The following is a 15,616-nucleotide window of genomic DNA, read 5'->3' on the forward strand; positions in this document are numbered from 1 at the left end:
CAGTTAATTGCTTTTATTTGACAGGTGAATATAATATTTTATGAGCCTGCCAAGTAAATAAGATCCACCATGAGAGGGATCATATAAAGACAAATTTATGTTCTGTATGAACATGTCAGGTGTTTTGCATAAAACTGGGCAGAGACATAGAACTTTCCCTTAAGGAATGGTCATTTATGATTGAAAAGCTTGTATGATAATTGGGCTCCGAAGAAATAATGTTGTCAGTTATGTTTCTATTTTATTTTTCATTGTTAGTTTCTCCTTCATATTGAGATCAGGCCTCAGGACAATAATGTAACACTTAGGGATGAAGATGCATCCCAGCAGGCCAGCACTAGAAACCAAGATGGAGAAGACCTGCACAGCTACCAAGTACTTCCCTTTGGTACTCAAATATGCAGGCACAAAGGACACCCAAACACTGCAGAAGATCAGCATGCTGAAGGTGATTAGCTTGGCTTCATTGAAGGCCCCAGGTAGATTCCTGGCCAGGAAAGCCACTGTGAAGCAGATGGCAGCCAGGAAGCCCATGTATCCGAAGGCAGTGTAAAACATGGCAATCTTTCCATCATTGCATTGTAGAATAATCTCTCTAGGCTGGGAGTTCATGTCAGAATCAGGGAATGGATGAGAAATTCCCAACCAAAGAATACAGATGATCACTTGGACGCCAGAACAGGCAAAGACAATGGAGTAGGTTAAAGTCTTCCCCAACCATCTCCTCACTCCATTCCCTGGTTTTGTGGCCAAGAAGGCCAAGACCACTGTGACTGTTTTGGCCAAGAGAGATGAAACAGCCACTGAGAAGATGATGCTGAAGGTTGTCTGTCGAAGAAGGCAGGTGGCTCTCTTTGGATGTCCAATGAAGAGGAAGGAGGTCAAGAAGGAACCCAGGAGGGAAATGAGGAGGATGTAGGAGAGATCACGGTTATTGGCCCTGACTATGGGAGTTTCCAAGAATTTGGTGAAGATTCCTAAGACAAAGAGCGTGGTGAAGGAGAGCAAAAGGGCAAAGGAAGCCAGGAGGATTCCCAAAGGTTCATTATAAGACAGGAAAGTTATAATCTTTGGAATGCACTCATCCTGATTTTTGTTTGGATATTGGTCTTCTGGGCATCTAGTACAACGCTCAGCATCTGCAAAGAAACCTTTCTTTTATTTCATCCTGTTTCCAATTCTTTTACATTATCTGAGGGATGCCTTTTAGGTCTGTCCGCTTAGTGACTTAATGACACTGGAGATGGTCTTTGCTCCAGCAGTTTGAGTCCTAGGACTGTGGGGTGGGGTGAGCTCTTGTCACTTGCCTCAACTTCTGCCCATCCAGCAGTTTGAAAGCATGTTATTTGCAAATGGATAAATAGGTACCACTTGGGTGGGGAGATGAGCCGATACTTTGTGCATAGGGTTAGACTGCTACTGGCACTAGACCTTCCTGATTGAGACACACATTAACAAGATGGCTTCAGTAGAAGGAGAGGGCCCTAATGACATTGCAGGAAAGCCACACTCATCTTTCTTGGTGGTGCAGAGCCCACCCCCCACAAGCCACGCTTTGGAAAGCCCACAAGCTAAGCAGGGCTATCAGTCTTAGGCAACCAAACTGCTATTCTGCATTGACATGAGAGTCTCCTAGCTAATGTAACAATGCCCTATGCTAAATAAATAAAAGATACCTTTTGAAATGAAAGTGCCAGAACATCTAAGAATGGCCTGCAGTAAATGGATTTCAGAAAAGGCTAGAAATGAACATTGATACAAATACTATAGATACAAAGATTTACACTATATAGTATATAATGGAGTTTATGGGGTGGAGTGCATCCTATTCCTAATAAATTTCTGCAGCCTTGCTCAACAAATGCTGCTTATGCACTTGTTGATGGCCTAACAGTTTTCAGATGCCTTCTCCAAGGTCAACTCTATGACTCCCTACAAATCATAAGTATTGGAATGTACCTTTGAAACCACCTAATACTATATTTATTGCAAGATGCACTAGAGCAGGGGTCCCCAACCACTTGTCCACAGCCTGCTTCTGGTTTGCATCCTGTTGGAACCAGTCTGCTCAAGCACTGGACAAGTGTACAAAGTTTTATTTGCACATGCACAATATGTTACATGCATGCAACTATTCCCTTCCCCCATCATTGCCAGTCCACAGGTCCAAAAGGGTTGGGGCTGCTGCACTAGAGCACCTCTGAAAGAAGACCTTCCTGTATCCGTCTGATGACCTCATGAGCTCAGCATCTCACGTGGCAGCTAATCCCACTGGCTGACAGCAATTCAATTTGGTAATTAAGAATAAGCCAAACAAAGTGATAAGAAAATTGTTGATACTGACAGCAAATTGAGCGTGGTTGGAAACAACAGGAATGGAATGTTGAAAGGAGAGATTAATGAACTGGAACCTTATCTCAAACCTCAAAACATGGAAAAAGAAAAGGGAGAAAATTTGGCAGAAACAATGAGAGAAATTCTGGCAGAAGCACTGGTGATAACTAAAGACAAGCAGATGGAAGGAACAGATGGAGGGTTTTGAGTTTTTACAAGATACGCAATGAACAACAAGATGCCAAGAGAAGTTCATATAAGACTTATCAAGAAAACAATTAGAATACAAACACCACAAATGGCAAGAGATATAGGACTGCACTATTACTAGAAGGATACAGGATGATGAAATGAAATGTTAGAATAAAAATTAAGTTAAACTTAGTTAAATTTAGAGTATTATGTATAAAATAAAGTAATAATAGTTATAGCTAAATAAATTATTAATGATAATAATCACATATATACTAAATTAATAATATGAAATTTTATATAAATTGTAAATGAAGACTATGGAGAGGATGTTGAAAAACTTTGTTACAAAAGATAAATAATTCTATACAGAATAGAATATAAAGATGTAATACTATTGGATGATTTCAGGATGATGTAATGAAATACCAATAATATAAATTTATTTCAAATTTAGAATATTTTACATAAAAAGGATGTAATAATAGTTATATTCAAATGAATGTTTAATAACCATAACAATTGTATATATACATGTTAGAATGATGATATGAGCCTTTATGTAAATTGCAAGTGAAGACTATTGGGAGAAAGCACAAAGGTTTTGTAACCAATCAACATGCTGTAAGTAATTGGAGAAGGGTTTTTTATTTTGTGTGTGTTTATGTCTGTTTGTTTAAAAATAAAAACTTCTTTATAAAAAACAAAGAATAAGCCAAACAAGAGAAGATTCAAATTTAGGAAAACTGAAAACCTTTTGGCAATTTTTAAAATTGCCAAACTGCTGGTGAAGTTGGACCTCAAGGGTCAAGTGGGTCTGCTGCTAACGTACCTGCCTCCCAACTGCGTTGCAGCAGCCCTCCCCTCGCTCCTCGAGTCAGTAGCCGAGCTGGCAATTGAGTTCCCCAGGCTTATGGTTCTGGGGGACTTCAATTTGCCATCGCTCGGTGAACACTCTGATGGGGCGCAGGAGTTCATGGCTTCCATGACAGCCATGGGCTTGACCCAGGTAATTCGGGGCCCAACCCACTCAGCGGGTCACATGCTCGACCTTGTATTTCTCTCGGAGCAGTGGATGTGTGATCTTGGTCTGAGGGGTAATGAGACCATACCCCTGTCGTGGTCAGACCACTGCCTACTGAGGCTTGACTTCCGGAGGCCAAACCCCCACCGTAGGGAGGAGGAACCGACCAGGTGGTTCCGCCCCAGGCGACTGATGGACCCTTTGAGGTTCCAGACGGAGCTTGGGGTTATTCCTGATACCCTCGCCCACAGTTCGGCGGAGACCCTGGCTGCTGCCTGGTACTCGGCGGCATCGGAGTCTCTTGACCGGATTGCGCCACTACAGCCCCTCCGGGTCAGCAGATCCCGGAGACCTCCTTGGTTCACCGAGGAGCTCCGGGAGAAGAAGCGCCGGAGGAGACGCCTAGAGCACTTGTGGAGGTCCGATAAGTCCGAGTCGAACCGAGCACTCCTAACAACTTGCACCAAGGAGTACATCAGGGCACTTAGGGCAGCAAAAAGATCTCATATTGCCACCTTGGTTGCGTCCGCTGAGTCCCGCCCAGCCGCCCTATTTAGGATAACCCGTTCCCTCCTAAATAGGAGGGATACGGGGGAACCCTTGCAGGGTAGAGCTGAGGATTATGCCCAATTCTTAGCGGACAAAGTTGCTCGATTTCAGTCGGACTTGGACTCCACCACTGCAGATCCAGCCGGGACACAAGAGGATCACTTGGCAAACCATCTCTGGGTTGAGTTTCAGGATGTTGCCTCTGGGGATGTGGACAAGGCCATTCGAGCTGTGAGTGCCTCCACCTGTATTCTGGACCCGTGTCCCTCCTGGCTGGTTGCCAACAGCAGTGAGGTGACACGTGGCTGGATCCAGGCGGTCGTAACCGCCTCCCTTCAGGAGGGGCACTTCCCCGCCGCACTTAAAACGGCGGTGGTGAGACCCCTCCTGAAGAAACCATCCTTGGATCCAGCCATTTTAAATAACTACCGTCCTGTCTCCAACCTTCCCTTTGTTGGGAAGGTTGTTGAGAAGGTGGTGGCCTTCCAGCTTCAACGGGCCTTGGAGGAAGCTAGCTACCTTGACCCCTTCCAGTCCGGCTTCAGACCCGGTTACAGCACAGAAACTGCTTTGGTCGCATTGACCGATGATCTCTGGAGGGCCAGAGATGGAGGCCATGCGTCCATCCTGGTTCTCCTTGACCTCTCAGCGGCTTTCAATACCATCGACCATGGTATCCTTCTGCGACGACTGCGGGAGGTGGGGGTGGGAGGCACTGTCTTGCAGTGGTTCTCCTCCTACCTCTCGGACAGGTCGCAGTGGGTGTTGGTCGGGGGGCAGAGATCGTCCCTGAGGCCCCTAAAATATGGGGTGCCGCAGGGTTCGGTCTTATCCCCCCTACTATTTAACATATGCATGAAACCGCTGGGCGAGATCATTCGGAGGCACGGGATAAAATACCATCAATATGCGGACGATATGCAATTGTATCTGTCCGCCCCGTGCCAACTCAATGAAGCGGTGGACGTGATGAACCAGGGTCTTGAAGCCGTTAAGAACTGGATGAGCGCTAACAAACTGGTACTCAACCCGGACAAGACCGAGTGGCTGTTGTGTTTCCCTCCCAACAATTTGGCTAATGTTCCATCTATCAGGCTGGGGGGTCAAATTTTATACCCCTCAGATAGGGTTCGTAACTTAGGAGTCCTCCTGGATCCACAGCTGACTCTCGACCATCATCTGTCGGCTGTGACCAGGGGGGCATTTGCCCAGGTTCGCCTGGTCCGCCAGTTACGACCCTACCTGAATCGGGAGGCTCTCACAACAGTCACTCGAGCCCTTGTGATCTCTAGGCTGGAATACTGCAATGTGCTCTACATGGGGCTGCCCCTGAAGTGCATCCGGCGACTGCAGTTAGTTCAGAATGCGGCCGCGCGAGTGATAGTGGGCGCACCTCGGTTCGCCCACATAACACCCATCCTCCGCGAGCTGCACTGGCTACCTGTTGATCTCCGGGTGCGCTTCAGGGTGCTGTTGACCATCTTTAAAGCCCTTCATGGTAGTGGATCTGAGTACTTGAGAGACCGCCTTCTGCCGATTACCTCCCTCCGACCGATAAGATCGCACAGACTGGGCCTCCTCCGAATTCCATCCGCCAGTCAATGTCGACTGGCGACTACACGGAGGAGAGCCTTTTCTGTTGCAGCTCCGACCCTGTGGAACGATCTCCTCGTCGAGATACGCACCCTCACCACCGTCCAGGCCTTCCGCGCAGCCCTCAAGACCTGGCTATCCCAACAGGCCTGGGGATAAGCCTCTAATTTGCCCCACCCGAGTGTTGAATGTTGAATACAAGTTGTGTTTTTATTATTTTATTTTGCTCACATATTGTTTTTTTTTTAATTGCACCCCCTCCCTAATGATTGTAAGCCGCCCTGAGTCCCCTCAGGGAAAAGGGTGGCCTATAAATCCTAATAAAATACTAAAAAATAATAATACTAAATACTAAAAATCAGCCTCTTCAGGGCTACCCACCTTCTTGAGTAGAGATGGTCCCATCCATACAGGTAACACAGTCATAGCAACAAATGGGCTCACCTTCCCGAATTACCTTAACAAATCCTGCACGGCATCTATCCACACACCGAGAAGGTGGCAGACTCTAAAAGAATAAATGTTCATTTGTTTTAAAAAAAGCTTGGGATAGGTTTAGCTAAGGAAATGACACATAGTGTCATTGGCCAATCTTGTGCCTTGCAGCTTTGCCAAACTGACTGTAAAATCCAGATCTATGCAATGGAGATAGTAAACACTGCACCAAAATATGCACCAAAGACAAATTCCTTATTTGTCCAATCACATTTAGCCAATAAAGAATTCTCTTCTCTTCTCTTCCCTTCCCTTCCCTTCCCTTCCCTTCTCTTCTATCTCTGTTTCCACCCCTCCACTACTTCCTTCCTATTTTTTGTTTTATTTCCTTTATCATATTTGATATAGGAAACTCATCCTACTGAGAATTGAATTTTGGTTTGCAATTAATGTAGAGTCTCAGGTAGAAGCCCATCTCTCTCTTGTGAACATACTGCATACATCTGAGGAAGTAGACCTTGAACTATAAAAGCTCTGGGATCAAGTTCAAACCTGGCATAGCTAGAAATCCCCCCCCTCTCTGTCTCTGTCTCTCTCATCTTTCTGTCTGTCATTTCTGTCTATCTTGCTTTCTCATCTATCTATTATCTATGTCTGTCTGTCTGTCTGTCTGTCTGTCTATCTGCCTGCCTGCCTGCCTGCCTGCCTGCCTCTATCTATCTATCTATCTATCTATCTATCTATCTATCTATCTATCTATCTATCTATCTATCTATCTATCTATCTAGGTTTCAAGGTTTATTAAACTTGTATGCCGCCCTATTCCCGGAGGGACTCAGGGCGGCTAACAAACCGAAAGGGAAGGGAATAATACAGACAAAAAGCAAAAAAACAAACAACAAACAAACAAAATACGGAAACAATTTAAAAGCAGTCAACAGCCACACAATTTGAGTGGAGATGGGAACTCATCAGCCCCAGCCTGTTGGAACAGCCAGATTTTGACGGCTTTGCGGAAAGCCTGAAGGGTGGTGAGGGTCCGTATCTCCACGGGGAGGTCATTCCAGAGGGCCGGAGCAGCCACAGAGAAGGCCCTCCTCCGGGTGGTTGACAATTGGCATTGGCTGGTGGATGGAATTCGGAGGAGGCCTAGTCTGTGGGATTTGATAGGTCTTTGGGAGGTTATCTATCTATCTATCTATCATCTACCTACCTACCTACCTACCTACCTACCTATATATCATCTATCCTCTATTTAATCATTTCTTCCTTATTTTCTCTCTATCTCATAGAGATCTGTCTCAACTCTAGGATTTAAATCTTAAGGCTTTTTCTCCCACTTATTCTGTTCAGTTAGGCGACATCTATGCTAATGGTTCTCAAACTTTTTTTCACCACGGACCCCTTTTAAATATCTTTTGTGGCCATGGACCATGTCCATGGACCACTAAGACGTAACTCAAGATATAAAGTGCTAGACAGCTTTATCAAACATTTGTGGACCCCCTGTGATGACATCACAACTCCCTAGGAGTCTGCAGACACAGATTGAGAACCTCTGATCTTCTCGATATAACTCACCCTTTCTCACTTATCTGAACATTGCTCAGAATTAGTTCCTCCCACAGTAAACTAGCAAAGCTAAAACTGATAAATGGAAATTGGACTACAAAATTTTGTGCCCTTCAGATACAATCAATGCATTGAAATGATCTGAAATAAGTTCCCCTCACCTGGTTAAGCCAATTTGGCCACACAATGTCATCCTCATTGATAGTGAACTTGAGTCCTGAGGATCCGTGTCTTTGTAGACTCCCAAATTTCACTCGAACAACAGACCTATTTGGAAACCTCACCCAGTTCACAATGTTGAAATCAGCTGCCAGCTCTCCATTCTTCTCCAAATACACTCCACTCATAGAGATGTTGTAGAATTGGGAGTTTTGCAAGAAAGGGTGAAGCTGGCAAAGCAAAGAAAAGAGAAGGTTAGAATAAATAGCAAAAAAAAACAAAAACAAACCGTTGACATTTTATTTCTGCAAATACCCCTTTGAAATCTTGGATGGTTCAGATCTCCTGCAACAATCAAGGGGTTCCATCTATCTTTTTCCCCCACCACAAGTGAAAGATCATATGAAGAACAGTTGCATGATTTGGGTTTGGCCAGTCTAGAGAAAAGAAGAGGGCATCAAATAATTCTTCAAAGCATTAGAGGACAGGACAAGAAACAATGGATGGAAACTAATCAAGGAGAGAACCAACCTGGAATTAAGAAGAAATATTCTAATAGTTACAACAATTAATCGGTGGAACAGAAGTTTCCTCCAGAAGTTGTGAACACTTAATTACTGGAGGTTTTGCAAAAGAGACTGGACAGCCACTTGTCTGAAATGGAATAGGGTCTCCTGTTTGAACAGGGAGTTAGACTAGAAGACCACCAAGGTCGTTTCCAGTTTTATTCTGAATTGAATTTACATTTTCTCTGGGGGTGTGGCCTACTTTTCTAAATCACATATTAATTCAATGAAACTCTGATGAAATTTCTGGTTGAAGCAGTGGTGGGTTCCACATAGACACTCCAGCTGCTACACAGAGCATCGCGCAGGCACTGTATGCGCCATGCCTGTGCGCGGAAGCGCGTTAGCTTTAAAAGACCGGCGGGTGAGTGGGCCCTCCAGAGCACCGTACCAGAACGATATCTGGTGCTCCGGGCAGGCTCCGGTACGCTCGTACCAGGGCGTACCACTTGCAACCCACCACTGGGTTGAAGGAATGTGTTCTGCTTCAATATGGCCACAGTTTTAGTTAAAACCAACAAATAAGCAAGCTGAGTAGAAGATGGAAAACTTTTTTGTTCTCCTGGATTTGCATTTGGAGATAGGGTGCCTCCAACTGAGAGTTGACCTCAGCTCTTCAAGACAGTGAATCCTTGATAGATGTTCCCTTATGAATGTACATACCTTAAAGCCTTTAAAATACTGGTCAACACCATATCCTCACTATCCCATCAAAATCCTCTAGAAATATGGTGCCCATGATTGTGCATACCACCTCGGGCATGACTCACTAGTGCTGAGTGGAGAGAGATGAATTCTCTTTGATAAAATGTTTCTTCTCAGGCAGGTCAGAAATGTTCTAGCCCTTTTAAGCAGCTCTCTTACCCTGCTGTAAAATGTTTGGGCTTGTTGTAAATGGGGACATCCAAACTTTTGTCAGATATGGTGTTTCCAAGCCATGAATTTTCCTCTATTGATTTATTTTTCTCCCTAAATGTTGTGCCTTCTATTTTTCTCACCTTAATGACTTTCTTTTTTCTTTCAGTCCAATTTGAGGTGGGCTGGGAAGCATGTCCTTATTCAGCTCAGTGATTAGTATGGACCTGAAGATTATAGTTGATTAGATTCTTGAGATCACAGTTATTTGTTGTTGTTGTTAGTTGCAAAATCATGTCTGACCCATTGCGACCCCATGGTCATCATTCCTCCAGGCCTTCCTGTCCTCTACCACCCTCTGGAGTCTATTTAAGCTCACGCCTACTACTTCAGCGACTCTATCCAGCCACCTCATTCTCTGTCCTGCCCTCCTTCTTTTGCCCTCAATCGTTCCCAGAATTAGGCTCTTCTCCAGTGAGTCCTTCCTTCTCATTAAGTGGCCAGAGTTTTTGAGTTTCATCTTCAGGATTTAGCCATTTAAAGAGCAGTCAGGGTTGATCTCCTCTAGGACTGACCGGTTTGATCACCTTGCAGTCCAGGGGACTCACAGGAGTCTTCTCCAGCACCAGAGTTCAAAGGCCTCCATTCTTTGGTGCTCAGCTTTTCTTATGGTCCACCTTTTACAGCCATACATTGTAACTGGAAAACCATAGCTTTGACTATACACACTTTTGTTGGCAGGGTGATATCTCTGCTTTTTAATATGCTGTCTAGACTTGCCATAGCTTTCTTCCCCAGGAGCAAGTGTCTTTTAATTTCTTGGCTTTAGTCCCCATCTACAGTGATCTTGGAGCCCAGGAAAATAAAATCTGTCTATTTCCTCCCCATACTTTGCCAGGAATTGAGTTATAGAACAGTTATACAGTTATAGAACAGTTATACAGTTAGCGAACTGTCTATTAAAGTCTTTGTTCAGTGAAGTCTCTGTGCTGAGAAGGGAAATACCTGCCATGGTTGCATCCTTCGAACTTCCTCCCCATCTCCATTGTCCTTGATCATCCTCTTGGAAAGAGAGGAATAGGCTGCATTGAATGCCCGTGTCACAGTCCAGATGGCATTGTAAATGCGGTTGCTATCCAGGGAGTAGATATTTTCTATCTCTTCTTGAGGGAGGTTTGCCACTTCTTTCTCCGTGCATTTTTTGTAAGCTTTCACAGACAGAGGGTGCTTTGTGTAGGAACAATGGAATGCGTAATCTGCAAACCTTTCACAAGAATAATAAAAGGATAAGTCGTATGTTGTCCTTTGCTTTGTCTGGATCATGAAGGAAAAAATACCATGGATGTGTTGGAAAAGTAGAAATTCAAAAAGAGTCAAGTCACGGGTCAAATCCCACAAAGCTGTTGTGATCCATACTTTACCAGCTATGGGCTCTATCAAGCCAACCGTCAACTGTTGAATCATCAGCAATCCATCATAGAAGTCATAAGTTTCTGTGTAATGAATCAATACATTGACTTGCCTCCACTTATGAAATAGAATGGGATGGTTCTGGACCACACTGTACTTATTCAGTCTCGAGAATCTTTTTGAGAAAATCACACAAACCCCAACTCTGACCAGTTGAGCTGAGAAGGACTTTATGAATCGGTCTCCATTCTCTGTGTCAGCAGCGATTAGTCCAGTTAATGTCCACTTGAAATGCTGGAGCAGTTTGACAATACCCCAATAGTGTGTTCCTTCTTCAGGAACTGTCCGGTAGAAAAAGGGGAACTGCTTTTCATTGCTCAGAACTTGAGAAACAAAAGCATAAGTCACCTGATAAAGAAAGGGAAAGTTGATTCACATTTTTGACATATGGGTGACTTAGATTTTTAAGGGGAAAAATAATGATCTTTATAAAGTAGGAAAGATTCTTCCATTCCTAGGTAGACCATGAGTGTAAGGAGAGAGTTTCTTTCCTTTTGTGGGGAATGCTTCTTCCCTTGCTTGGGAGTGTCCTCCTCATCTGGATGATGCTCCACATCCCCTTCCAACTGGTGTAGGTGAAAAAATCATAAAGCTTCTACCATATTTCATTCAGACTTTGGGTGTGGACCAATAGATCACAAATTATGCATGGACCATGTATGTATTACAACTGTCAAAAGAACCAATGGAAGTTTAGGCTGCAGAGATCTGGTGTGATCACAGCATATCATAGCTCCACTGGTCACATCTGGAATCTAGTGCACAGGAACTGAAAAGAGTAGATAGCTTGGAGGCTGAATCCTATTGATAAAGGAGAATATTTGTTGCTTAGGGTTGAAATGAGAGGTTCTTGGTGTGCTCTCTGAAAATGTCTGTTTTCTTGCAGACATTTCATTACTCTAACTAGGTTACGTCATCAGTGCTAGTAAGGAGTGCTGTTTGCTGTCAGTTTATTTTCTGGTGACTTGCTTGTCTGTGTGGGTGAGGGTGGTCTTAGAGATTCTTTGGTTGGGCTGTTTAGTGATGGATCTTTGGAAGTTTCTTGATTCAGATACTGCTTAATTGATGGTTGGCCTGAAGTTAATCTTAGAATAGAATAACAGAGTTGGAAGGAACCTTGGAAGTCTTCTAGTCTAACTCTCTGCATAGACAGGAAACCCTACACCACTTCAGACAAATGGTTGTCCAATCTCTTCTTTAAAACTTCCAGTGTTGGGGCATTCACATCTTCTGGAGGCAAGTTGTTCCACTTATTAATTGTAGTAACTGTCAGAGAATTTCTCATTAGTTCTAAGTTGCTTGTCTCCTTAATTAGTTTCCACCCATTGCTTCTTTTTATCAGACTAGACATACCCAGTTCCTGCAACCATTCTTCATATGTTTTAGCCCCAAGTCCCCTAATTATCTTTGTTGCTCTTCTCTGCATTCTTTCGAGAGTTGCCATATCTTTTTTACATTGTGGTGACCACTATAAAATATATTCAAGAAGCTTTATGAGCTTCTTGTGGAAGCTTGTGGAAGGGGATGTGGGGCATCATCAGGATGAGAAGGACACTCCCAAGCAAGGGAAGAAGCATTCCCACAAAAGGAATGTGGCGAACAAAAATGGATGCTGTATTCTATAGATTAACGTTGGGGTTATCCTTATCTTAGATAAGGAGAGGAATGCATATTAATTTTTTGATGTATCTTTCAGCATTCAGCCATGATGGATAGTTTTTTGTCTAATGTTATTTCTTCTTTTGTACATAAGATTTTTTCATTGTTAATGTTGAATGTTTGTTAATCTGTTTTCCTCCCTTTTTCTGTTTTGCATTTTCTCTTTGGTGATAAAAGAAAAATAAATATGTTAAAAACATTGCAGAATTTTATTTTGCCCTTGTAATGGAAAATCTTTATGCAATCTCATTTTTCTTTGCCCATCCATTTCAGTATGGCTATTTATTAGTTTTTCCCCCCTAGCAAGACTCAAAGTCTTACCTCAAGGGTGCTGGAGGGAGGGTATAGCGGTGGCCCATTCTTGGAACATGTAAAGCTAGGACTAGATGAGTCTGGAGTATTGGGTAAGATTCTGGACATGTCAGTAGGACATTGATCAGCTAGAAGGAGTTTGGAGGAGGGTCCTGAATACTTTGTGATGCAGGAGTATAACGAGATGCCTAATGAGTACCTAAATTAGTTTGTAAACCCCCCCCCCCCCACAAATACCTGTGGGATTTTGTAGATGCTCAACATGGTTGAAACCTGGATGGAGATATCAGAGTCAGTTCCTTCAAGGACAGCCAGAAGATGATTCTGACTTCTTTCACATTTGTAGTTTGGGATGTTTGCTTGTCCAGCTGAGAGAAGGTTGAACAAAGCATCCGTAGTTATTCTTGTGTCAAAATAATTCTCATGAAGGCTGTAGCCTAGGGTGACATTGGGTAAGATCTGGGGATCCTGGTTGACACCTCGCAGGGCAAATAAGAAGGATAGGAAGTTCACATGTATATTGGCAGTTCTTCTGCAAAATAAACCCATCAGCTAGATTGGGGTAAGAGACAAGGACTGGCTCAAAGTAATTCAGTCCACAAGTGAGGGTAGAACCTTGGTCTTCCATCCCTCTTGCCAATCCGACACCTTAACTACAATACTACCTTGTCCCCAGAAACCCAGAACGGCACATGTAGCAGTATCTCCTAACAACAACTTGCTAAGTAGTTTGAGTAAGCCGCCCTGAGTCCCCTCAGGGAAAAGGGCGGCCTATAAATGTTCAATAAATGAAAATGAAATAAATGAGTAAGAATCAGTGATTGCCCCAAAGTCACCCACTGAGCTTCCAGGGTGATGGATAGACTTGGTCCTGAGTTTCCCAGCCCCTAATCCATTTAGGAGATTATGGGGAGTCTGGGAAAATAACAAATATGTTAGTAATCAACATCAAATGATAGGAAAGAGGTTGTCTGAAACTAAATGGCACCTCACTTCAGGCTGATAAAGGCCTGGGAAGATATGTCACAATGTTCCTAAGACTTAATAAGGAACTCAGTAATGAAAGAAAGCTGAAATACTTAGGAGACTACATGAAGGAGACTAAAATAAACTGACAAGACTAAACTAATCAACAGTGAGAACAATCAACCAGTGGAACAATTTGCCTTCAGAAGGTGTGGATCCTGCAACACTGGAGGTTTTAAAGAAAGGTCTGGACAACTACTTGCCTAAAATGGTATAGGATCTCCTGCTTGAGCAGGGGGTTGTATTAGAAGACCTCTAAGGGCCCTTCCAGCTGTGTTATACTGTTACTTTACTCCCAATTCTTCTGATAAAACCATCAGTCTTTCTGCAACTACTAAGAGGGGAGCCCACCTTCACCAGCTGCCTCAGTTCTCTTACTTAGGGCAAAACCATCTGATCTTCCCTAATCATATCAAATATCAGCTTGTATTCGTCCAAGACAGACTCATCGGTGGAAAGAAATGGTGGCAATATCCATCTGCTACGCTTATCTGAGCAACTATCACGATAAAGGATTTCTGAATGTTTTGCAGAAATCTGCTACTTTATATTTATTCCTGTTGGATCCACTTCTACCTTTTGCACTTCTATCCATCCCTTGAATAGCCAATGGAGACCCAGCAGTTCCTTTTCATTGGCAAACTAACTGTTGCTCTTTGAAACATTCCACAAAACATATTCCCCCCCTAGTCTAAAATGGGCAACTCTGATGGATTCATGGAGGGAGGATCCTAACCACAATAAGAGCAGAATGATGTCACAATTCCTCAGGATTTAATTCATCTTCTTCCTCCGTGCTGCATTAATTCCTGTATAGCTTTCATAGAAATATGTATGTTCCTAATGTATTTTCCCTAAAGTCAACAGAGAATTCTGCTATCTAAGGCAGGCAGAGAATTGAGGCGATAATTCTTGATAGTTGAAGCAGTTGAAATCAGTAGCAACTGTGGGAAACTTACATATGAAGTATGCTTGAAGGAGAGATGTCAAAATTGTACAGTCGGAACTGAGTTTTTTTTGTAGAGAGTAGGCCCCCAATGAGATAATCTCCTGTCCTGTAGTGATTCAATAGCTCCATTCCATACTGTTCTAATGTCAAAGGACACTTCACCCTCTGCACCCCATAGGCAGTGTGGGTCAGAATTAGCATCAGAAACAGATGCTGCAGGTTCATCCTTTCTATGGCCTTGCAACCCCTCTTCTCAATCAGTCAGAAGGAAAGTTGGAGGCAACTGAAAGCCCCTTGAAGACCGAGGCCATTAGGTGTCTTTCTCAAAGGAGATGGAGCCACCCATGGTTTCCACATATTTCAGGGTTTGGGAAGAACTCAATTCTACCTTTGAACAACTTGTTCCTGGCTCTCAAGTAAAAGGGGAGACATTTATTCCCTTGCTTTACAGGCTGATGCAAATTGTCACATGGGTTGGTCTGAGTCTGATTCTTTTGGGGAAACTTTGGAGGGTTGGTGAGGAGCAGGAGAAAGAGCAATTGCTATGGTTTTGCTAATTACAAGAAGAAGCTTCTCCTTGGTGACATAACCAACTTTCTCTGTCTCTCCATGATCACAGGTACATCTGGAGAAAAACATGTTTGCAAGAGCTTGCTGATGCAATGCTGTTTGGCTTGACGTGGATTGATATGGGGAAAATATTAGGATCTTTGACCATGTAAAAGATTGCTCAAAACTAGGATCCGGATAGTCAGAGTTCATTTAGAGTGCCTTGTAATAGTCCAGACAGGAGGTGATCAAAGTGTGAGTGACAGTGACTAAGAGTTTCCAGTCTAATAGTGGGTGTAACTGGTAAACATCTTGCATCTGTGTAAAAGTACTTCTACTGTGGCTGTCACCCAGAGGTGGGTTCCTACCGGT

General features: G+C 43.4%; 1 protein-coding gene across 1 annotated transcript; it reads right to left on the reverse strand.

Annotated features, from left to right (window-relative positions):
* Positions 1–228: 228 nt before the first annotated feature.
* LOC148047149 (vomeronasal type-2 receptor 26-like) lies at positions 229–14,920 on the reverse strand. Its single transcript, XM_087707960.1, has 6 exons — positions 14,706–14,920; positions 12,958–13,252; positions 10,285–11,097; positions 7,861–8,088; positions 6,074–6,200; positions 229–1,139 (listed from the first exon to the last, which is right to left on the reverse strand). Exons 1-6 carry the CDS (start codon positions 14,918–14,920, stop codon positions 229–231), a joined length of 2,589 nt encoding a protein of 862 aa, XP_087564086.1.
* Positions 14,921–15,616: the final 696 nt, after the last annotated feature.

Source organism: Thamnophis sirtalis, unplaced genomic scaffold, assembly GCF_051295495.1.
Source record: "Thamnophis sirtalis isolate CommonGarterSnake01/CBP01778 unplaced genomic scaffold, rThaSir2_p1.2 scaffold_3, whole genome shotgun sequence".
Taxonomy (NCBI): Eukaryota; Metazoa; Chordata; class Lepidosauria; order Squamata; family Natricidae; genus Thamnophis; species Thamnophis sirtalis.